Source organism: Myotis myotis, unplaced genomic scaffold (assembly GCF_014108235.1).
Source record: "Myotis myotis isolate mMyoMyo1 unplaced genomic scaffold, mMyoMyo1.p scaffold_m19_p_17, whole genome shotgun sequence".
Lineage (NCBI taxonomy): Eukaryota > Metazoa > Chordata > Mammalia > Chiroptera > Vespertilionidae > Myotis > Myotis myotis.
Genome location: NW_023416321.1, coordinates 25,305,692 through 25,328,644, shown reverse-complemented (window position 1 = coordinate 25,328,644; position 22,953 = coordinate 25,305,692). Strand labels below are relative to the sequence as shown.

Sequence of the window (22,953 nt, the reverse complement as noted above, 5' to 3'; positions counted from 1 at the left end):
CTGCTGAAAATTTGGAGTAGGATGTTGGGCAAGTCACATAATAGGAAGATAAATAAATGATAAGATCTCATCAAGCACTTACTACATGCCAGGTCCTGTGCTAAATGCTTCACATGCATTATTATTAAATATGTTTTTATTGATTTCAGAGAGGGAGGAAGAGGGAGACAGAGAAACATCAATGAGAGAGAATCATCGATTGGCTGTCTCCTGCACACGCCACACTGGGGATCGAGCCCGCAACCAGGGCATTTGTTCATGTACCTTTTGGCGTTTACTAGTAATCTTGTTTCCCAAACTCTGGAAAGTATGCTACACAAGAACCCCAGTGCCAAGATCCCATCATTCTGGAGTAACACTTTTCACAAATCAGTAACCACATTTTGATGCACATCAATGCCATACATATTAAAATTGGACAGCAGCTTCACTGGTCCGATAGCTCCCAGACAGAGCAGACTCTGTTTGACCAAACTTTGCAACACCGGACTCTTCACTCAAGGCAACCCTTCCTGTTCCAGGTTAAAGTTAACCTCTTGCATTGTTGTAAAAAACAAACAAGGCGAGATTTGCAATACCCAACTAGATGTGATGACTCAGCATGGACATTTAGTTCATTATGGTTTTATTTAAAAATCTGCAAAGCTGAAGGAGGGATCTGATCTTTCATGAAAAGAAAGCAATTTTCACAGTATATATTTAGTCATTTTTAGCTTTGTGTGGAACAGCAATAGGAAAGGAAGTTTCTGTTCAAGATCCTCACTCCAGCACATGCAGCCAGGTGCCGGGATCTTGCAGCAAGATAACACGTTCCTGGTCTGATCCCAGAGTAAATCCTCTCACCCAGCTGACATAGGAGCTCTTCTCCAGGCACAGACAGCAGGTCTTATTTTCCTGCTCTAGATGGGGCTCTAGGAACCCTCCACTTTAAAGTTGAGAAAAATGTGAAAGGATTTCTTAACTCACTGCTTGCAACAAACCCAACTACTTGTTAATTCTTGACAATTACAAGGATAAAATACTTGAAATTTGTAAGAGGTTCCACATTTAATAGAACAACTCAAATGTAAAAAATTAGGTCAAGTAACATGCGTTCATGTTTTAAAATGTTACTTAATAAAACTTACTGAGACAAGATGTGCAGCACTTTCTTGTACTTGATATTATAAACTGCTTCTGACAATGGCTACTTGATGGTCAAAAAATAAAATAAAAAAGAGAAGAAACAATACATACTGGTATGTAACAATGCCTACAGGGAATGTCATTTTTTAAAAATTTGTTACTAAAATTAAACCTGAAAAAAAAAAAAAAAGACTAGAAAGCAACACACTCATGTTATTTTCAATGATGAGGTAGATATTCTGTCCTATGCAGAAAACTGCATACAAATTTCAAATCTTTTTTTTAAAAGTTCAGGTTATAGTCACTTTCACAAACAAGACATTTATACACTACAAGGTGGAGAGGTCTTAGGCAAGCTCTGTGCTTGATGTGTTGTTACTCGAAGATTCAACAATCAGTCTTGGATCAATCAACTGTCTCCAAAAAACAGTGATCTGAAGGAAAATACAAAATATTCAGTTTAGAGATTTCATTATGAGGTCATATAGGTTCTAGTCAGCTAAAAACATCAGGCAAGTAAATTTCCATTTGTGCAGAATGGTTGAAGTCCTGGAATAATTTGAGTCCTGATAAACTGAGTTTAATTAGTGCATAAAAAGTTGTTTACCTCAAATGCAGCTAAATTTCACATTAAGCACATTTCATTCTTCTTTGATTTAGAGCAGGGATTGTGGGGGATGGCACGGAGTGAGGGGTAGCTGGTTACAAAGGGTCACGAGGATTTGCCCTAAAGGTTCTGGGGACAGGCAGCCACAGACCTCTTGGGAAGCAGATGTGACTCAAAAGAGTTATCAATAGACTGCTGATGCTGTTTTGTGCAGCTCTGTAGTTCTGCTATGCTGCCAAAAATAGTAGGTATTTCATTTAAGAGAAAGCAAATTGGAGCACTTGGCCATGTGAATGAATGATGAGAGCCATCTAGTGTCCAAAAAAGGTAATTACTGGCTCTGCTTTAGACCTCTGAAAAGGCATGGAGAAGCAAGTCTCTAAAGCAGCGGTTCTCAACCCGTGGGTCGCGACCCCTTTGGGGGGGTCGAACGACCCTTTCACAGGGGTCGCCTAAGACCATCGGAAAACACATATATAATTACATATTGTTTTTGTGATTAATCACTATGCTTTAATTATGTTCAATTTGTAACAATGAAATTGGGGGTCACCACAACATGAGGAACTGTATTAAAGGGTCGCTGCATCAGGGAGGTTGAGAACCACTGCAAAGGCTTAACTTTCCGACACAGTTTCCAAGAATACATTTCAACCCAAAAAAATGGGGCTAAGGATATTGCAAATAAGGAAGTACAGAAGACTGGGCCAAATCTGATGATCCTACCACAGACCCCAAAAATGTGTTTTTGGAATAAATCTCTAAGAGTATCATCTATCTCAGAGACAAATCAAAGCATAGTCTGGCTAGAGTTTCTATGTGTCAGATAAATAGTTTATAATACTGAAACTTATAGGGCAATATCTGTAACATCTAATCTGCTAAAAGAGAAACATGCAAATAGACTGCAACTCTGCTATGCCCCAAGCCACACCCACCAGCCAATCAGAGCAACTATATGCAAATTAACCCAACCAAGATGGCGGCTGGCAGCCATGGAGCTGGAGCAAGCAGGAGGCTTGGTTGCCCTGGCGATGGAGGAAGCCAAGCTTCCCGCCTCCCCTGGCAGGCTGAAGCCTCGGCTCAAGGCAACAAAGTTGCAAATATAGAAGATAAATAAATCCCAGATACCTGCTTGCAGACAGCCTCCACTGGGAGCTTGGGTGGCTGGGGGCCCTGGCCAGCCTTCAAACAGCCATCAGCCCCTCACCCAGTTTGGCCAGGCACTCCAGCGGGGACCCCCACCCTGCAGGGGGTGTGGCCAGCCTGTAAACAGCCATTAGCCACTCACCCAAGCTGGACAGGCACCCCAGCTGGACCCCTCTCCCTGAAGGGGGTGTGGCCAGCCTGAAAATGGCCCTCAGCCCCTCACCCAGGCTGGCCAGGCACTCCAGCGGGGACCCCCACTCTGAAGGGGGTGTGGCCAGTCTGAAAACGGCCCTCAGCCCCTCACCCTGGCTGGCCAGGCACCCCAGCGGGACCCCCACCCTGATCCGGGACACCATTCAGGGCAAACCAGCCAGCCCCCACCCATGCACCAGGCCTCTATCCTATATAATAAAAGGGTAACATGCAAATTGACCCTAACAGCAGAACGACTGGGAATAACTAGTCACTATGACACACACTGATGACCAGGGGGCAGACGCTCAATGCAGGAGCTTCCCCCTGGTGGTCAGTGCGCTCCCACAAGGGGAGCTCTGCTCAGCCACAAGCCAGGCTGACGGCTGCCAGTACAGCGGTGGTGGTGGGAGCCTCTCCCGCCTCCTCAGCGGCGCTGATGTCCAACTGCAGCTTAGGCCTGCTCCCCGCTGGCAAGTGGACATCCCCTGAGAGCTCTAGGGCTGCCAGAGGGATGTCTGACTGCCAGCTTAGGCCCAATCCCCTGGGGAGCGGGCCTAAGCCAGCAGGTGGTCATCCCCTGAGGGGTCCCAGACTGCGAGAGGGCACAGGCCGGGCTGACGGACCCCCCCCAAGTGCACAAATTTTTGTGCACCAGGTCTCTAGTCTATACTAATAAAAGAGTAATATGCTAATTTGACTGGATAGATTGGATGTCTTCCGGACGTCCTTCCTGGCAAAGCCAGGCCCGGGCTGGGAGAAGCCGCCCACTGTCCCAGGTACCTGCGGCTGGCCGGAGGGAGGGAAGCCCAGGTCCAGGGTGTCTGCCGAGGCTGGGGAAGGGAAGCCGGTGCCGGCAGCCAGGGGAAGGAAGGCCTATTCTTGCACAAATTTTCATGCATCAAGCCTCTAGTTTAAAATATAAACATCTTATATATAAATTCTATTTCCTTTAATGCTAGCAAAACCTAATGAACCATCCATTGCCAGCAACTAGTCTGACTGCCTAAAAAGTTCTAAAAACATATACTTCCTAAAATGGCAATTTAAGGGTTTAAACAAAGTCAAAAGACAGAACCATCATTTTATGTCATTCTTCAAAACCAAACTTGCTGTTTTTAGGCAATGTCTGAAAGGTAGCAGTGACTCCAAGGAGACTTGATGGAGATTTCCAGAGGGGACTGCTAATGTTCTTGATCTTGGTGCCGGTTACATGAGTATGTTCATGTGTGAAAATCATTCCAGCTATATTTATATGCACTTTTCTGAACCTATAAGAGACTTTTATGATATGCTAGTCTTTTGTATTGAAATCCTTATATAACCTTACATACTACTAGAGGCCCAGTGCACGAATTCGTGCATGGGTAAGGTCACTCAGCCTGGCTGGTGATCAAGGCCTATCAGGGGGGCCGTCTGGCAAGGGGGAGGGACCGTGGGAGGTTGGCAGGCGGGGGAGGGAGAGGTTGGCTGTGGGAGCACACTGACCACCAGGGGGCAGCTCCTGCATTGAGCGTCTGCTCCCTGGTGGTCAGTGCGTGTCATAGTGACTGGTCAACCGATCATTCCAGTTGTTAAGTTGCTTAGGCTTTCATACATAGAGATGACTATGCAAATCTAGACTCTGTGTATCTTGTCATAGAGGCTCTTTAAGGTCCAAGATGATGCCCTAACTGGACACTTGGCATTGATATGCCACCTTGTAGGCAGGACAGACATCCTCAAGACCCAGATCCTTTATGATTTTATTTTTTTAATTTTTAAAAATGTTTTCATTGATTTCAGAGAGAGGAAGGGAGGAGAGAGATAGAAACATTAATTATGAGAATCATCGATTGGCTGCCTTCTGCACGCCCCACACTGGGGATCAAGCCTGCAACCTGAGCATGTGGCCTGACTGGGAATCAAACTCTGACTTCCTGGTCCATGCTCAGCCGCTGAGCCACACTAGCCGGGCTCCTTCGTGATTTTAATATAGGCAGTTCGGCAAGCTGCAAAGTCTTCCAGACAGACCACCAGTAATCAGTCAAGACAGAATGGATAACTCAGCAATCCCAAGAAGAGAAGCATGCCTACCTTTCTCTCCTGTGTCACAGCGTACTCCACAACCTCAGATCCATTTTCGTTGTGATAAACTAAATCAAATTTCCCAGGTTCTTTTATGGGTGAAACTAGATGGTAGGGAGAGAGACAATAAGTCACTTCCCAGTAGTGAAAACGTTCTTCAACAGGCAATTTACATCATTAGAAAAGCCATCACAAACAAACTGCATTGATGTGGAGGCTGGCTATGCACATGTGAGCTGGAGTGCTCCGTGACAGGAGACCCTGAGAAAAGCCTGCACCAGCAGACGGGAGCTTCTTGGCCTTTCTTCAGGGACGATATTTCCTTCATCAAAAAGAAATGAGCTTGACACCCTATCGCTCATACTCCCAGAAAAGAATGTACAACCACAAGATAATCCCAAAAGGTAACTGATATGTTTCAACAAGGGAAGGTAATCTGAATTCTGCTAAATACTTCTATCTTGCTATGTCCTCAGAAATTACACATGCTTACTACTTAGTAATATAGCAGTCCTCACTTTGCATGGTAGTGTGGTACCCTAAAAATGACTGTGTAGGCTGAAATCACGAAAAACAATAAAATAATCAATGGGGAAATGCTGGAAACCAAGATCAACAGTAATTAATATAAATGTGAGGAGTCTGGCAGAAGGCTAGCTGGTACTCCTTTTGATATTCATAGGGTGAATATTTACATTTTATTACTTGCTGCTGACTCAATGGCCTAAAGCAAACTCCCCCAAAACCTGACAATCTTACTGTTTACTAAATATTACCATTGACATGTCCGTTTGCATTCCTAAAAGGCAATTGTGTATTCTAGTAAATAAAAGCAGCTGGGAACGGAGACTCAGTGAGAACTTGACTGCTATGGTCGAGCTTTCCTCTGGTTTTCCCTGGTATCAAAATTAATATTTCGTCTTGTGTGTCATTTGTACCTCTGCTCTACCTCCAAGCCTTTGAACCCGGAAAGCCATGCTGGCCGTGGACTTTCACAGGGAAAATGATGATTGTTTCACAATCTTTAAAAAATTCTGTCAAAACATTAAAATCTTTACTATATAAGGAAATGAAAAGAAGTAATACTAATATTTATGGAGCATATTATAATTTAAAACACTAGAAACACTGAGAATTGAAGCACACAGCTTCTCTGTAAGACTCTTACCAAGGGTAGTTTGAAGAGTACTTACCTTCTTGTCAGGCAACAATGATAGAATCTTTTCTATTACTTGCAGAACTGTCATACTCACTTCTAAGTTTGGATCAGCTTTCAATACTTTATTCCTTGAGCTTTTAATGTCATGAAATAGCTCTGAGAGCTTGGGAAATTTTTGGCCAATATCACTTCTGGGACACCTTCATCTCTTTCATCACCAATACCCTCCTCACTTATGTCAAGAAGTTCATATAAACCGCAGCATCACCATTCCTATGGTTAGCTATTTCTTCTATAATCTCACTTAAACTTGATTTGGATGTCACTGTTTGCTTCTTTGTTATGCTTTCATCTTTGTTGACCAACTCCCCATTTCAACTACCCATTTTGTAAGTGTCATGTGGGTTTATCACTGAGGGACAAGGGAGCAGCAAAGGCACACACCTTGCTGTGTCTATGGAAAATGAGTAACAGAAGCACAGTGACCGATAACCAAGACTGAAAAGAAGTGGTTGGTCACCGGTCATGATGGGCATCTGTTATTATGTAGTGACTTCTGGACTAAAGAGCTGGCAGCACCTTATGCAATTATTCTCATTAATATACTCAATGTCACTGAGGGACTGGTGGTGTTAACTGAAGTGCATGGATCTCAGAACCATGCAAAACAAGGACTATGAGTATTTCTATTGGAAAACAGATAAAGCCATTCCTTGTTGCCCAGAAAAAAAGTTCTAATTAGATGTTATCACTGTCAATCACCTGACGAGCAGTGATCCAGCCTTGCCCATGGAATTTGACCATGGACAAATTTCTTTGTCCACCATTCCTAAGAAGGGGGATTTCTTCAAATGAAACCTTATCAGAATAAAGCTGGGAAACCAGGTTACATCTAATCATTTACTTAATAGCCTGAAGAGACTTTGTTGAAAAACCCTTTTTGGCTCTGGCTGGTGTTGCTCAGTGGATAGACTGTCAGCCTGCGCACCTAAGGGTCATAGGTTCAATGCCCAGTCCAGGACACATACCTGGGTTACAGGGTGTTTTTTTGCTTGTTTTTATTATTGATTTCAGAGAGAAAGGGAGAGAGAGAGACAGACAGAAACATCAATGATGAGAGAGAATCATTGATTGGCTGCCTCCTTGCATGTCCCCTACTGGGGACTGAACCCACAACCTGGGCATGTGCCCTAACCAGGAATCGAACTATGACCTCCTGGTTCATAGGTCGACGCTCAACCACTGAGAAACACCGGCAGGGCTGGGTTGCAGGTTTGATCCCCGGCCCCAGTCAGGGAGCATGCAGGAAGCAACGAATCAATGTGTCTCTCTCACACAGATCTTACTCTCTTTCTCTCTCTCCTCTCTCTTTCTCCCCCTCCCTCCACCCTTCCCTCCCACTCTCTCTGAAAAGCAATGGAAAAAATGTCCTCGGGTGAGGATTAACAAAACCCTTTTGACTAACTTCTGTGTACTGGAGTTTTGATTACATTACTACCTTCTTTAAACACAAACAGAAACTAATTGCTTTAGGGTCTGCTAAAGAAAAGGGGATCTCCCCTGGTCTCTGGCCAGGGGCCCTACAACATAACACAAGTTAAGCCATATACAGTAAAAGCCCTCTCATTCCAGGATTTCAGAACCAATAATGAACAGGGTGAATCAGGGATAAGGCAGAATAATGTGTGGACTGTGTATACACAAATATTTTAGATACTTTATTTTGATTTAACAACACAAATGTGTTCATTTGCCAATCTTCTGAAATAGAGCTGAACAGATCTTATGAGCCCACCAACTAGAGCTTTCTTTTATAAATCATATCCTTAATGTATGCCTGAAATTTACATAATTTCCAGTTTGGGGTTTTTTTAAAGTGAAGCAAGAATGCAAAAAACTAGCAAGGCAATTTAAGTGCAAAAGCTTCCCAGATTTTTAAATTCCTCCCAATCTCTTATAAAGCTTACCCACCCACACAAAACTTAATGGCAAGTTTTTTAGCCACACTTCTATGTCAGCATTCAACTTAGGTTTTATAAAAATAGAACTAGAGGTCCAATGCACGAAGATTCGTGCAAGAACGGGCCTTCCTTCCCCTGGCTGCTGGCACCACCTTCGCTTCGGCCTGGAGCCGCCTTTCAGCCTTCCTATGCTGCCCAGAGGCCCCGAGTGGCTGGGGTAGGGCGGAATGCCTGTGTTGTCGCCATAGCGACGACGTACGTGTCCCGTCCCTCCCCCGGCCGCTCTGTGCCTGCGTATGCAAATTAACCTGCCATCTTTGTTGGGTTAATTTGCATACGCACTCTTGATTGGCTGGTGGGCGTCATGAAGGTATGGTCAATTTGCATCTTTCTCTTTTATTAGTGTAGATTCTTTCTGAAATCAATTTTCATCGGTTTATGTAATTTTTATGAAATTACATAAATGACAGTAATAAGAACAACTTGCCTAAAAGCTTTGGGGAAAAAAATCCAATAACTCTTAGCGGACACTCTACTCCACCAGTGGGGCTCAGGCCTGGGCTGTTCTGTGCTGACAGAGGTGGTGGAGAGCGCCAGTTAATCATGGGGCCAATGAAGACAGCAGCTCCCGTGTGCACAGCTACTTAGAAACCAATGAGATATGAAAAGCCTACATTTTCAAATTCTTTTCTAGACTCACCAGGTGTGGATGAAAGGATTTCTATATCTACTTGCTGGGTCTCTGGATTGTGGCTCAATATTTTTCCTTCCTTTCAAAAATAAAAGTTGAAGTCAAAAATCAATACACAAAGCATTACGAATATATTAGAACCACTGAATTGTACACTTTAAAATGGTTCAAACCAGCAGTTGCCAACCTTTCGGACCTCACAGACCACCAGTGGTCTGCGGACCACTGGTTTAAACTGTGGATTTTATGTTATGTGAATTTTATCTCAATAAAAAAAAAATTTGTTAAATCACCATGTAGGGTAAATGATACTCCCTCACACCAAGCCACTATTTTCCCTAATCTTAATCACCCCAGGGTCAGGTACCACACGAGGAATAGTCCCTACAGACCAAAGCCTGCTCCTTATTGAAATGAGCCAATCCTAGATTGTTTCCTGCACCCTGCCTGTCTATCCCCAGGAGACCCCAGTAAAGGCTCTCTCCTCACTCCTGCTTCTGCCTCCTGACTACACCCAGGTGATTTCCTCTGTGTCACGGCAGGGTGTGGCATTGCCCTTCCTCTTGGGAAATGTAAGTAATAGGTTCCTCTTTCAATAGCATTGGCTCACTCAGCCACCTCCATAAATTCAAATCCCATGGGTACAAATGCGGCAGGGAGATTTGAGTTTTGAAGGCAAGCTTAATAAATTCCCAGTCAAGGGCAGTACCTCGGTTACAGGTTCCATCCCCAGCCAGTCAGGGAACGTGCAGGAAGCAACCAGTTGATGTGTCTCTCTCATACTGAAGTTTCTCTCTCTCTCAGTCCCCCCTCCCTTTCACTCTCTCTCTCTCTCAAAAATATTCTCCAGTGAGAATTAAAAAATATATAAAAAAAAATAAAGTAGCAGGGAGATTTGAGTTTTGAAGGCAAGCTTAATAAATAAGCCAGCGATCTGCCTTGGTCGGTTTGGCTCAGTGGCTGGAGCATCAGCTGGCGAACTGAAGGGTCTCGGGTTCAATTCCTAGTCAAGGGCAGTACCTCGGTTATAGGTTCCATCCCCAGCCGGTCAGGGAACGTGCAGGAAGCCGGCGATCAAGCAGGTAACAGAACTTGTGGTCAATGCAAAAAAGTGGGACTAATTTTCTGCCTCAAATGGTTTTGAAAGCAATTTCAAAAAAGTTCTAAAACTACTAGGAAATAAAGTAAGTAAATAGCTTTCCAAGGTAATAACTATGATGATGACTAACATCCACTTAATGTGAATTTTAATAACATATAGAATCACAGTGTGTAGAGTTATGAAATGTATCGATTCTATATTTATTCCCATTTCCTCATATATCACAGAATTAAATTAGTTACTTATGTAGGGTGACAAAACATTTTGATTTGCCCAAGACAGGTCTGTTTACATTTCCTTCCAGTAATTCACAAATATGTAAAATATATTCCTATGATGAAAACAACACAATTTTCTGGCTGAGAGCTATTTATTATTTTCTTTCAAAGTTTAGGATATGAGGGAAGAGTACTCAAATAAGTCTGTGTGTCTAAGCTAATTTTTAAAAATTGAATAAAAATAATTAAATTCATTATTCTCATTCTATATTCTTCCCAAGTGTAAGGAAAACAACACTAGGAGACTTCACAGTGATGTTATTAAAAAGTTTACAGTTCAGTAATGTTTTTATTTTTTACTTTACGGCACTGTTTACTCAAAAAAATCTGCATTATCCATACCAGCAATATTAAATATGACTTCAGCTTCTTTAATATATTGACAATTATCCTATATAATAAAAGCATAATATGCTAAGTGTCCGGTCGTCCATTTAACCAAAGCATAATATGCTAATGATATGCTAGGGCGGCTCAACCGCTCGCTATGATGTGCACTGACCACCAGGGGACAGACGCTCCGACTGGTAGGTTAGCTTGCTGCTGAGGTCTAGCTGATCGGGACTGAGTGAGATGGGCCAGACATGCCCTGGAACCCTCCCACAGTCCCTCCCCGGCCCCAATGGTGCACCGGTGGGGTCCCTCAGCCTAGCCTGCACCCTCTTGCAATCCGGGACCCCTCGGGGGATGTCAGAGAGCTGGTTTCGGCCTGATCCCACAGGCCAGGCTGAGGGACCCCACTGGTGCACGAATTCGTGCACTGGGCCTCTAGTTTTTAAATAAAAAGTCTTACCTTGTAGTCAGAGACATCAGGAGAATAATCAGGTGTTAGTTCCAAAAGCTAAAAAAAGAAAGAAAGGAAAAGTCCACAAATACTAGTACATAAGTCCTGTGGTCCCTATCTCTGAGAAATCACACAGCCTGACCACAAATCTGTAGCAAAACAGGGGTCCCAGTGGTTTGGGGAAAGGGGTAATATGTGTAGCTTTCTTTTATTGAGCACTTGCTATATTCTAGCCTAAGCCATTTTTATGCATTTAGAAAACAATTACTGGCACCTATTACACACTAGGCATGAGAACATGAAAGATGTGATCTGGGCAGGAAGGGTGTGTGTGTGTGTGTGCATGTGCGAATACATATATACACACACATACATACATATGTACACATACGTATGCGTATGTATATAGATGTCTGTTTATTTACGTATATACTCTAATAAGTAATTTTTCTTCGAGGGAGAATAACCTTTTTGTTGTAATTGTTGTTTTAAAACATACCTTAAATGCAATCTTTTCTCCAATTTGGGGGGCAGCTGCTAACAGTGGTAACAGACTGTAGTCCTTCTTGGGTGTCCGTACTGGATTCTGAAAAACAGTACTTATTAGTTATGTGACTCTGTTACTGGTGAGAAAATGTGAACCGATGACATCAACTCCAGACACACTCTGTGGGGGAAGGGGAAGTGGTAAACTCACAATAAAGACTACTTGCCTGGATAATAGTAGATGAGTTTGTTACTGTTTCATTTAAATGCTGCTGCTTCTCATATTCAGCGTCTCTATTTAAAACAAGGGGAACAGCAAGTCCTCGTCCTCGACCTCTCCCCCGCGTGCCCCGACCCCTAACTCCCTTCCAAGAAAGAAGGTCCTCTCCTCTACCCCAACCTCTTCCCAAACTGGTAGGGAGAGTCACGTTGGGAGGACCAGGAGGAGTCTGCCTGCCACCATTTGAGTCAGAGTTCCTCCATCCAGTAGCATTTAGAGTCTGTGATGAAGGCCCCAGACCTGGACGACCTCTGCCTGCAAACAGGCCTACTGGCTTTAAGGGCCCCGCAGTCTTCTCCAGGGAACTCTTTGACGCCTCGCTTTGGTCATCTGAATCTGAACTGGAGTCTGAACTGGAGTCTGAGGTTCTGGTTGTCTTGTCCTCAATGGGGGCAGAGTTAAAGGCAATTTTTGTAGCTACTTTGTTTGCAGTTGTGTTTATAGAGGGCCCTTCCTTTGATAATGCAGTTGACACTTTCTCTGAGGACTTTCTGACCTCCAAGATGACATTGCTCAAATGTTCGCTGGCTGAATCATGACAAGACTCAGACTCTGAGGAGGAACTGGGACTATCTTTTGCAGGGACATTCACGCCACCTTTCCTCTTGGCTTTAACAAGGCTGTTCCGAGCAGAACCTTTGGGAGGACTACACTTCTGGACAGTCCACTCTTTCACTGCCTGTGCTCTAGAAGACTTGGGATTCTTCGTCTGTTTTCTATATGCACGTTTCTCCTTCTTCTTTGGCGATTTTCTTTTGGTCTCTTTGTCATCCTCATCTACTACATCAAGTGTGGCTTTGTGTTTCCTCTTGTTTTTTCCCCTCCCACTCTGATCTGTGACAGCTTCTGGTTCTGGATCCGAAGTGTTGTCGTTGTTGTTCTCTCGCCTCTTCCAATGCTTCTTTGAATTTCTGTAATCAGTTTCTTCATCCTCCTCCAACTTAAATGACCGCTTCTTTGCTTTTCTAGGTAAGAAATGAGTACTATCACCATTACTGACTACTACAGGATTCTCAGTGACTTCTCGTTCTTCTAATTTAACTCTATCAAAAGAACAAGAGAGAGAAAACTAGTGAGTAACTATGTCTCCAGGACGCTGTTATACATACTGAGATGACTGCAAACTGTCACCGCCATCAGTTAATGAAAAATCATCAAATCGCTAAAGGACAAAGACTCTTTTTGACAAAATGGTTTATATGGCATCACTTATGATCAACTTTCAAACGACTACTTTTATTTATTGACTATTTACTGTGTCCCAAACATTTTATATACATTTTTTCTAAACACCACCATGAAGTAGGTTTCTTTGATTTTCAAACAAATCACAAAATTACAGTTCTGACAAGTAACTTGCCCAAGAACCAAAGCTAATAAGCAACAGAAATGGGATTCAAACCTTGGTTTGTCTTAACTTCACAATTTTCCCACTCTACTATGTTGCCAATCCCAAACAGTGATAATGCCAAATGTCCAATTTAGTTTTTAAATGTGGGCTGCTTTTTAAAAAAAAAAAAAAAAATCATATATTTATATTTTACTTAAATTTAGGAAAATACTGAACAATTTGTTCTCTTGGCTAGTGACAGTCATCATAAAATTCCATGACATTTTGTGATTACTAATTGTATGTGTCAACTTGACTGGGCCATGGGGTGCCCAAATATGTGGTTAACAATGTTCTGGGTGTATCTGTGAGGATGTTTCCGGATGAGATTAACATTTGAATCAGGAGACTGAGTAAAGCAGATTGCCTTTCCCAAAAATGAGTGGGCCTCACCCAATCCACTGAAGGCCTGAATAGAATAAGAGGCTGAGCAAGGGAGAATTCGCTCTCTGCGCCTAAGCATCTTTGAGCTGGAACATGGGTCTTCTCCTGCCTTAGGACTCCAATTAGGACTAGAACTTACACTAACCACTAACTCTCCTGGTTCTCAAGCCTTTGAACTTGACCGAGATATCATTAGTTTTCCTAGGTCTCCAGCTTGCCGACTTCAGATCTTGGGACCACTCAGCCTCCATAATCTCACAAGCCAATTCCTTATACTAAATCTCATATCTATATCTATGTATCCATGTCTGTATCATCTCCTATTGTTTCTATTTCTCTGGAGAACCTTAATACACATGTCATCTAAAATTATTTCACTATAGGAAAGGAATTCTGTTCCTCCATTAAACTGGAAACAGCTAATTCTAATATCTGTGCCCAATGATGGAAAACTGAGTGTCCCCAATGTCAAGCACATAGCGGGTACTCAAAAATGCCTGCTAAAAACACACATACTTTTGCCCTAACTGGTTTGGCTCAGTGGATAAAGCGTCGGCCTGCGGACTGAAAGGTCCCAGGTTCGATTCCAGTCAAGGGCATGTACCTTGGTTGCGGGCACATCCCCAGGGGGGTTGTGCAGGAAGCAGCTGATCGATGTTTCTCTCTCACTGATGTTTCTCACTCTATCCCTCTCCCTTCCTCTCTGTAAAAAAATCAATAAAATATATATTTTTTAAAAAAAACCACACATACTTTCAATACATTTACATCTAGCTATATATTTCATTTTATTTATTTATTTGTTTTAGTAACCAGGGAAAGATGGTAACAATCATATTTGAACATAAAGTACATTTGGTGACCGGTGAGGTTGAAACGGCCCCGGTGAGGTTGAGACGGCCCCAGTGAGGTCGGGACGGCCCCGGTGAGGTTGAAACGGCCCCGGCGAGGTTGAAACGCCCCGGTGAGGTAGGGATGGCCCCAGTGAGGTTGAAACGGCCCCGGTGAGGTTGAAACGACCCCGGTGAGGTAGGGACAGCCCTGGTGAGGTTGGGACGGCCCCGCTGAGGCCGGGACGGCCCCGGTGAGGTTGAAACGGCCCCGGTGAGGTCGGGACGGCCCCAGTGAGGTTGAAATAGCCCCGGTGAGGCCGAGACGGCACCGGTGAGGTTGGGACTGCTCCAGTGAGCTTGGGACAGATAATGGGGACCAGTATAGACTGATGAACAGGGGTAGATGCAGAGGCAGAGCAACATTGAACAGACTGTCAAACTACAGTGGGAAGCCTGGGGAGGGTTTGGGGGGGGGATTAAGAGATCAACCGAAGGACTTATATGCATGCATATAAGAATAACCAATGGACACAAGACACTAGGGGGTAGGGGCCGGGGGAGTGTCAAGGGGGGGAAAAAAGGAGACATATGTAATACTCTTTGTAATACTTCAAGAAATAAAAACTATATATAAAAAAAAATAAAGTACATTGGGTGAATAAGAAGACATATTATAAATGCTCTTTAAATTTTTTAAGATATAGTAATCCTGTGGATTTATCATTCAATGTGGTAGTTGAAAAAAATCCTTAATTTCTTCAGTATAACCGAATACATAGACACATACAAGTCAAGGTAAAATAAAATCTACTGATATCAGGAATAAAATAAAGAGAGAAATAAAACTCTGAAAGGTCAGGGATTTGAATTACAAAAACACTTTACCCTCTGTTCCCAGCTGTGGACATCAGCATGAAGCAGCAAGGAAGTATTCCTCAATGTGGCAAAAGCTAGCTTGGCAACCTGTGACTTTAAAAACTACTGGCGAACTTCTGGAATATCAGATTGTTCCTTGCTATTCTTTTTTTGTTCTTTTTTCTTAATGATTTTTTTGCAGTGTGGAAGGAAGAGGGATAGAGATTTAGAAACCTTGAAGATAGAGAAACCTCAATCAGCTGCCTCCTGCACAACTCCTACTGGGGATGTGCCTGCAACCAAGGTACATGCCCTTGACCAGAATCAAACCTGGGACCTTTCAGTCCGCAGGCCAACGCTCTATCCACTGAGCCAAACTGGGCAGGGCAGTTCCTTGTTATTCTTGATCAATTTGCTTTGATTCAAGTTTCAGTTCTAGGACAACCAACTAAAACCAAATTTTCCATCAATGTTGAAAATGGCTGTAAGACTTTTTGTGCTGGTGATTTCTTAAAATCACTGGAACACAGCAGGGGCTGCATCTAGTATATGCAGGACCCCTGCCTTTCAGAGGAGCTTGCAACTTTCTGGTGCTTTCAAAAGCAGCCCTTGGCATCATCGCACCTGCTCTAAAGACAATGGATCTGCGCACATGTGGCATGAAGGTATGACTGTGATTGCTGCAGCCTCACTACCTGCTATTTCTGAAGAGAGTAATTTCAGTATGGGACATAATCAAACTGCGAGACGTAATGCTATCCAGAGAATAAGAAATGGTTCACCTGGGTCTGTTACCATTCCTTTAGGGTGTAGACTTTCCCTGGCAATGTCCTTCGTTTCTCCACCTGGATCAGACAACAAATGTAGCTGTCCTTTTACAAAAAGAAGTGAATTACCTGTGTAGTTAGCAATGGAAGAGATTTGAGATTTGAGTCCAAGAAATTTTTAAAACAGAACCTCCACTGTTCATTCAAGCTCTTTGCAGGGCAAACTGGGTAGTATTATCAAAATGCAAGGTATTCCCTTTAAATCTGCAATTTCATTTCTAGGATTCTCTCATAAAAAAATATAGCCCAGCCTTTGTTGGGCTCAGTTGGTTGAATGTCATCCCATGCACATGTCCAGGTTGCAGGTTCAGTCCCCAGTAGGAGACTTGAAGGAGGCAGCCAATCCATGTTTCTCTCATCATCAATGTTTCTCTCTCTCTCTCTCTCTCTCCCTCTCATCCCTCTCCCTGAAATAAAAACATTTAAAAAATATATATGGCCCTAACTGGTTTGGCTCAGTGGATAGAGCGTCGGCCTGTGGACTCAAGGGTCCCAGGTTCGATTCCGGTCAAGGGCATGTACCTTGGTTAAGGGCACATACCCAGTGGGGAGTGTGTAGGAGGCAGCTGATCGATGTTTCTCTCTCATCGATGTTTCTAATTCTCTATCCCTCTCCATTCCTCTCTGTGAAAAATCAATAAAATATATTTAAACAAATAAAATAAGACATATATATGAAATATAACACTTCCACTCACTCCCTGCCAAGGCCAAAGTGATTGTCTAGTCGAAATCCTTCTGCTACATTGTTTTAAAATATCACCTCGCCCTAACCGGCTTGGCTCAGTGGATAGAGCATCAGCCTGTAGACTCAAGGGTCCCAGGTTTGATTCCAGTCAAGGGCATGTACCTTGGTTGCGGGCACATCCCCAGTGGGGAGTGTGCAGGAGGCAGCTGATCGATGTTTCTCTCTCATCGATGTTTCTAACTCTCTATCCCTCTACCTTCCTCTCTGTAAAAAATCAATAAAATATATTTAAAAAAAAAAAAAAAAGAAAGAAAGAAAGAAGTTGAGCCCTGATTGGTTTGGCTCAGTGGATAGAGCTTCAGGCCATGGACTGAAAGATCCTGGGTTCGATTCCAGTCGAGGGCATGTACCTTGGTTGCAGGCTCGATCCCCAGTAGGGGGCGTACAGGAGGCAGCTGATCGATGTTTCTCTCTCATCGATGTTTCTAACTCTCTATCCCTCCCCCTTCCTCTCTGTAAAAAGTCAATAAAAAATATATTTAAAAAAATAAAATAAAAAAATAAATAAAAAATAAAATATCACCTCAACCTTTTTCATCTGTAAAAATGGAGATAGTGATAATAATTATAGTACTCAATAATAGATATGTATCTAGAGCAGTGCTGGGCTCAGTGTTTGCTCTAATTTTTATTAATACAATGAAAGTTTCAGCCCTCTGAGAACAGGAGTTGGTGGGTTTTTAATGCCATGTCCTATCAAAAGGAGGTGAAATTCAATGAGGGTGAAAGGATAGACCTGCACCCTCTTTGGGTCCCAGCTGTTCCCCGAAGCCTCCTTCCTGTCTGGCTGCTGCCTGAGTGGCCTGCATTATCACTGCCAGAGAGCTACTTGACCAAGGGCACACAGTGAAGGAGTTGGAGAGCTAAGATTCGAATGCAGGGTTCTGAATCCAGGCCCTGAGCTCTTTGTCACTCTGCTCTTTTACCTTTCACACAGTATTGAACAAAAGCAACTCATGTATTATTGGCATACATATAGACCTGTACAACTTTTCCAGAGGCCAATTTGATCAAAGAGGACCTCTTCCAGGAATGTATCCTACTGAATTATTGCCCAAGTACACAGAGACACACAAGAATATTCACAGCAGCATATAACAGTGAAAAACAGAAACCTACTATGGTCTGAATGTTTGTCCCCCCAAAATTCATATATTGAAATCCTAACCCCTGCTATGATGACATTAGGAGGTGGGGCTTCAGGGAGATGCTAAGGTATGAGGGTGGAGCCCTCATGAATATGATTAGTGCCCTTAAAAAAAGAGCCCACAGAGCCCCCTTGTCCGCTTCTACCAAATGAGGACACTGGGAGAAGGTGCCATCTATGAACCGGAAAGCAAGCCTTCACCAGACATCAAATCTGTTGGCACCTTGACCTTGGACTTCCGGCCTCTAGAATTGTAAGAAATAAATTTCTGTTTATAAGCTACCCAGATTATGGTATTTTCATTATAGCAGCCCAAACTAAGAGAACAACCTAAAATGTCCATTACTAAGGGCCGGTTTGGTAGATTGATATGGTCACACAAAGGAACACCAGGTGGCATTTAAAAAGAATGATGTGCAGACCCTGGCCGGGTGGCTCAGTTGGTTAGAGTGTCATCCCAGTGTGCCTGGGTTGCAGTTTGATCCCCGGTCAGGGCACATACAAGACTCAGCCAATGAATGCATAAATAAGTGGAACAGCAATCCATCTCTGTCTTTCTCTTCCTCACTCTTCTCTCTCAATTTTTTTTTTTTTTTTTTTTAAGGAAAGAGACATGTCTGTACACAGAGAGGGAATGTGAAAGCACAAGGGAGACATCTGCAAGCCAACGAGCAGGGCCTCAGAAAAAAACGTAATAGGAGAGGATGCAGTCCTCTCAATTCTAATACTATTTAAATAGTCCCTGAAGACAAAGAAAATGGAAATCTATTCCGCAGTGAATAAAAAGGAAAATGGACTTTTCTTTTTTTTTAATTTGGACTATTTCAAATTGTCATTAGAAAGAGCTAAACAGCCCGGGGGGTGTGGCTCGGTGGTTGAGCAGCGACCCACGAACAGTGAGGTCACCTTTGACTCCCGGTCAGGGCACATGCCCAGGCTGCAGGCTTCCTCCCCAGTAGGGGGCATGCAGGAGGCAGCCCATCGATGATGTTTCTATTTCTCTCTCCTTCTCCCTTCCTCTCTCTCTCAAAATCAATAGAAACATATATTTTTTTAAAGAAGCCCTGAACAAATTAGTCCAAGGCAGGAATCCGAATTGAAATGACGATGCCTTACCGTTTTATCGAGACCAATCAACCGCACGTGGGCGGCTCACAGCCCAACAATGGCTCCTCCATACTCAGTATCTTTTCTTTTTTAAATTTCCAAAGGCCTACTTAAAACGTCTGTTTCCCAATTCACACCCCAGAAGGTCCCACACACCTAGGTAAGTGAGCCACAAAACGCCCGGCGACACCCAGAACGACCCCCATCGGGAGTCTCGGGGGGCCATCGCAGGGGCACTGCGTCCGGACAGGCTGCGCGGGAGGAGAGAACGTGGCTGTCCCCCCCTCTGTTCGGCTCTCCCGCACCTGAGCCGCCCGGGGATGGCGGCCTCGGCAGGTCCGCACCAGGCGCACGGAACGCGGTGCCCGGCTGAACAGAAGGGCGCCAGCGAGAGCCCGGCGGAAAGGACCTCGGGCCCTGGCCGTGCCATCAGGGCTCTCCCCAGCTTGCGGCACTAACCACCCGCATCCGGCGCGTCGGGAAGGATGCCCGTTACCAGGCGCATTCCCCAACCTCCTCCCCGACGAATCGGAAGCTCTGCGAGTCGTGAGCGCGCAGTTTCAGGGTCTCACCCCATCCCCTTCCCCATCCCCATCCCCATCCCCATCCCCTTCCCCATCCCCATCCCCATCCCCTTCCCCATCCCCTTCCCATCCCCATCCCCTTCCCCATCCCCTTCCCATCCCCATCCCCATCCCCATCCCCATCCCCATCCCCTTCCCCATCCCCATCCCCTTCCCCATCCCCATCCCCATCCCCTTCCCCATCCCCATCCCCATCCCCATCCCCATCCCCATCCCCTTCCCCATCCCCATCCCCATCCCCATCCCCATGCCCACCCCTCAGCCCCATCCACGCGACGTCTGCAGAAGCTTGCGGCACCCCTGGACCTGCACAGGCGCGCCCCTGGCGACCCGCCCGCCCCGCGGCCCCCACGCCCCCCACGCCCGTGCGCGCGCACCTGAGGCAATCGTTGTCTCGGACCAGGCGCGCGCTCTCGCCGTGGGGTAAGAGCCCCCCCTCCAAGTAGAGGCTGAGGAGGGCCCCGGAACTGAAGCCGAAGCGCTGGCGGATGAGACTAATGAGATCCGTGACTACCCGGCATCTGTTCAAGTCGACCAGAAGCCAGAAGTCCATGCAGAGCGGGGTGGCTGGCGGCGGGTAATCAAACCGAAGCCGTAGCCTAACAGTCTCGGAGGCTGCCATCTTGCTCGATGCTCTACGGAAGCCGAGACACGCCACAGCGCTCCCGGGAGGCGGGCCCGGGCGGCCCGCCCCCTGGAGCCGCTCGCCGTGCGCCACCTATGGGTGGCAGGTGGCTATTACAGTCTTCGTGAATGGCAATGCCGAGTGGGGTTGATTGAATTCAGTTCAGACGAGGCTAAGAGGACCAATTAATAAAATCCCCTTATCCTTTCCTACCGAGTACTATGTAGAGTGTGAATTTAGGTCACGTTCCGTGTAAACTCTGATAAAGCAATTCTCAGCAGTTGTCTTCTAAGATCTTAGCTAGTCTACGCAAAGAATTTTTTAAAACTCCCAAATACATTTAGTTGACAAACTTCATCATAGATGTCGTTCCTAATCTATTGTAAATATTAACATTAAAAAATTAATCACTCTCGCGTACAGGAGGCAGCTGATCAATTATTCGCTCATCACTGATGTTTCTATCTCTCTTCCCTTCCTCTCTGAAATCAATAAAAATATAAAAAAGTGGAATTTAAATACCTTAGCAGTTTAATTCCTACCACCATCCACATTAAAACATAAAAATAAGCCCTCTTATTAACCTGTAATCAGAAATTTTACATCATCCGATTCCATTCCATTCTCCTACATATTAACTCCTTTAGTTTTCATGACAAAGATATGAATTATTATTATTATTCTCATTTTGAAGATTAACAGTTCAGAAAGATTAAGTACCTTCCCCAAGGTCCTGGACCAGTAAAGGACTACCCATGTTAAGATGGTTCCCTATTTCTTTTCTCTGGCCTAAAGCTCAGTCAGTGCCCTCTCCCTTCACCGGCAGGACTCTGCCACTTCACAGAGCTTCAGATAAAAACATCTGTCCATTTATGAGGGGCAGAGGGGAAGGACAGGGAGGGGAACAGGACAGGGAGAGGCCTTATCACATGTACTTTGTTTTTCTGTTTTGTGTTTTTCATCGTGCACTTTTGAACCAGTATTTAGAAGTGTAACCTGACCATCATACAGCCCCTTGTTCAGTACACCCTAAGATAAACATGACCATTAGACACACACATGAAAACATCTCTAACACTCTTTTTCTCTTTTCCCCTTCCGAAACCCCCAGTACCCTCTTTAAAATGACTGCTGTGAAGCAGGGCAGAACACAGGGGGCGGGCAGCAGCAGTGGGGGCCAGCTGGGTTCCTGCAGCAGATCCTCAGCCTGAAGCTCCAGCTCCATCGGCAAAGGAACACTGTGCCCCAACTCAACTTCTTTCTGCTCCTTCCCCAGAGATGCGCTATGGTGGTACCATGGGCACTGGTATCCTCTCTCTTCTTTCATATTCCCCGCTGGATTACTGGCCCTCTTCACCCCTGCGCATCACAAATATGGTAGGTTCATGTCTGTAAACTTCCTGTTGATGAGCATCGTGGGACCAATTGCTGCTGGAATCCTGAGAAGTACAGTAATTGCTGGAGCGAACCAAGCAACGGGAAAGGAAATGATACCCTTTGAAGCCCTCACCTTGGGCACTGGACACAGGTTTTGTGTAGCGGTGGTCTCCCTTTTACGGGTTTTAGCTACTCTATAGACTACTCTATATACACTTATGTTATGATGTCAAACCTAAGTTTCATAGAATTCTCAAAAAGGATACAATATGGAATGCAGTGTTTTCTGAGTTCTTCAAATGGAAGCAACTTGGATGATGAAGTAGCTGAAGAACAGCATCCAGCCCTTTCTTCAATTTGAAGCTCCAGGAATCAAACATCTTTTTGGACTCCTATTGTTCTCAACCAAAACAGATAAGTTTTGTTTTGTTTGTTTTGAAATTCAATGTAAGCAGTTTTACATGTGCTTCTCTACCCAAAGCCACGTCAACAGTGCTTCTGGGTTAGCAGAATATACTGCACTAAATCTTATTTGTTCTAAAATAAATAAATTAACTGTTGTGAAGATGATGTTAACAACACAGAATAATGCTGATGACAAATGATCAAGAGAAAATAAATAACTTTTTATTATTGTTTTTTAAAAGGTGACATAAAAGACTAGAGAAAAAAAAAAAATCCCAGATGTCAACAATGGTTATGTAGGATCTAACATTTTTTTCTCAACTTTCCAAAATGTCCATAATATACGTAACTTCATAAGAAAAATAATTTCTAAAAATCTCTGAAAATGGAATCCCACAGTTTTCAAGGACCAGCGGGTCGAAGCTTCATCTGATTTGGGACAGACGCAGCAGTTTTTGAAATGCCAGGACTTTTGTTGGGGAAAGAAGAGATGGGCAGGGCGGGAAGGACGGTCTTCATGGGTATTTTTCTGTAGCGTCTCAGTCCTGCCGCACAACTGAAGCCAAATGCATTAAACGCCTCTTCCCCTCCGCTCTGTCCCTCAAAACCGCAAAGAACCATGTGAGGGGCCAACAGAACATGCCACCCAGAACCGTGGCAGGGGTTGTCCCGTCCGGCAGAGGGCGCCCCGAACACTGCCAGTCGCCTCATCGCTCAGGCCCCGCCCCGCCCCCAGACCCGCCCAGGCCCCGCCCCCCTAAGCCCCGCCCCTCCCCGGTCCAGTCCAGGC

General features: G+C 44.5%; 1 protein-coding gene and 1 pseudogene across 3 annotated transcripts; one reads left to right on the top strand and one right to left on the bottom strand.

Moving 5' to 3' along the window:
• Positions 1-608: 608 nt before the first annotated feature.
• Positions 609-20,394, bottom strand: COIL (coilin). 3 transcript variants are annotated; one of them, XM_036341438.1, is made up of 7 exons: positions 20,134-20,394; positions 11,829-12,924; positions 11,615-11,701; positions 11,125-11,172; positions 8,961-9,030; positions 5,150-5,244; positions 609-1,559 (listed from the first exon to the last, which is right to left on the bottom strand). In XM_036341438.1, the coding sequence occupies exons 1-7, from the start codon at positions 20,376-20,378 to the stop codon at positions 1,473-1,475; spliced, it is 1,728 nt and encodes a 575-aa protein (XP_036197331.1). In that variant the 5' UTR covers positions 20,379-20,394; the 3' UTR covers positions 609-1,472. The 3 variants fall into 3 exon arrangements, with proteins under 3 accessions (XP_036197331.1, XP_036197333.1, XP_036197332.1); XM_036341440.1 differs by lacking the exons at positions 609-1,559; positions 8,961-9,030; XM_036341439.1 differs by lacking the exons at positions 609-1,559; positions 5,150-5,244; positions 8,961-9,030 and adding an exon at positions 9,042-10,042.
• LOC118671452 lies at positions 20,387-21,958 on the top strand (annotated as a pseudogene).
• The last annotated feature ends 995 nt before the right edge of the window (positions 21,959-22,953 follow it).

Coding starts and splice junctions, on each gene's coding strand:
- COIL (XM_036341438.1), bottom strand. CDS start 20,378: ATGGCAGCCTCCGAGACTGTTAGGCTACGGCTTCGGTTTGATTACCCG. Junction 12,925..20,133: donor CGAGACAACGATTGCCTCAG/GTGCGCGCGCAC, acceptor TTCTTTTGATAG/AGTTAAATTAGAAGAACGAG. Junction 1,560..5,149: donor CTGTGACACAGGAGAGAAAG/GTAGGCATGCTT, acceptor ATTTTCCTTCAG/ATCACTGTTTTTTGGAGACA.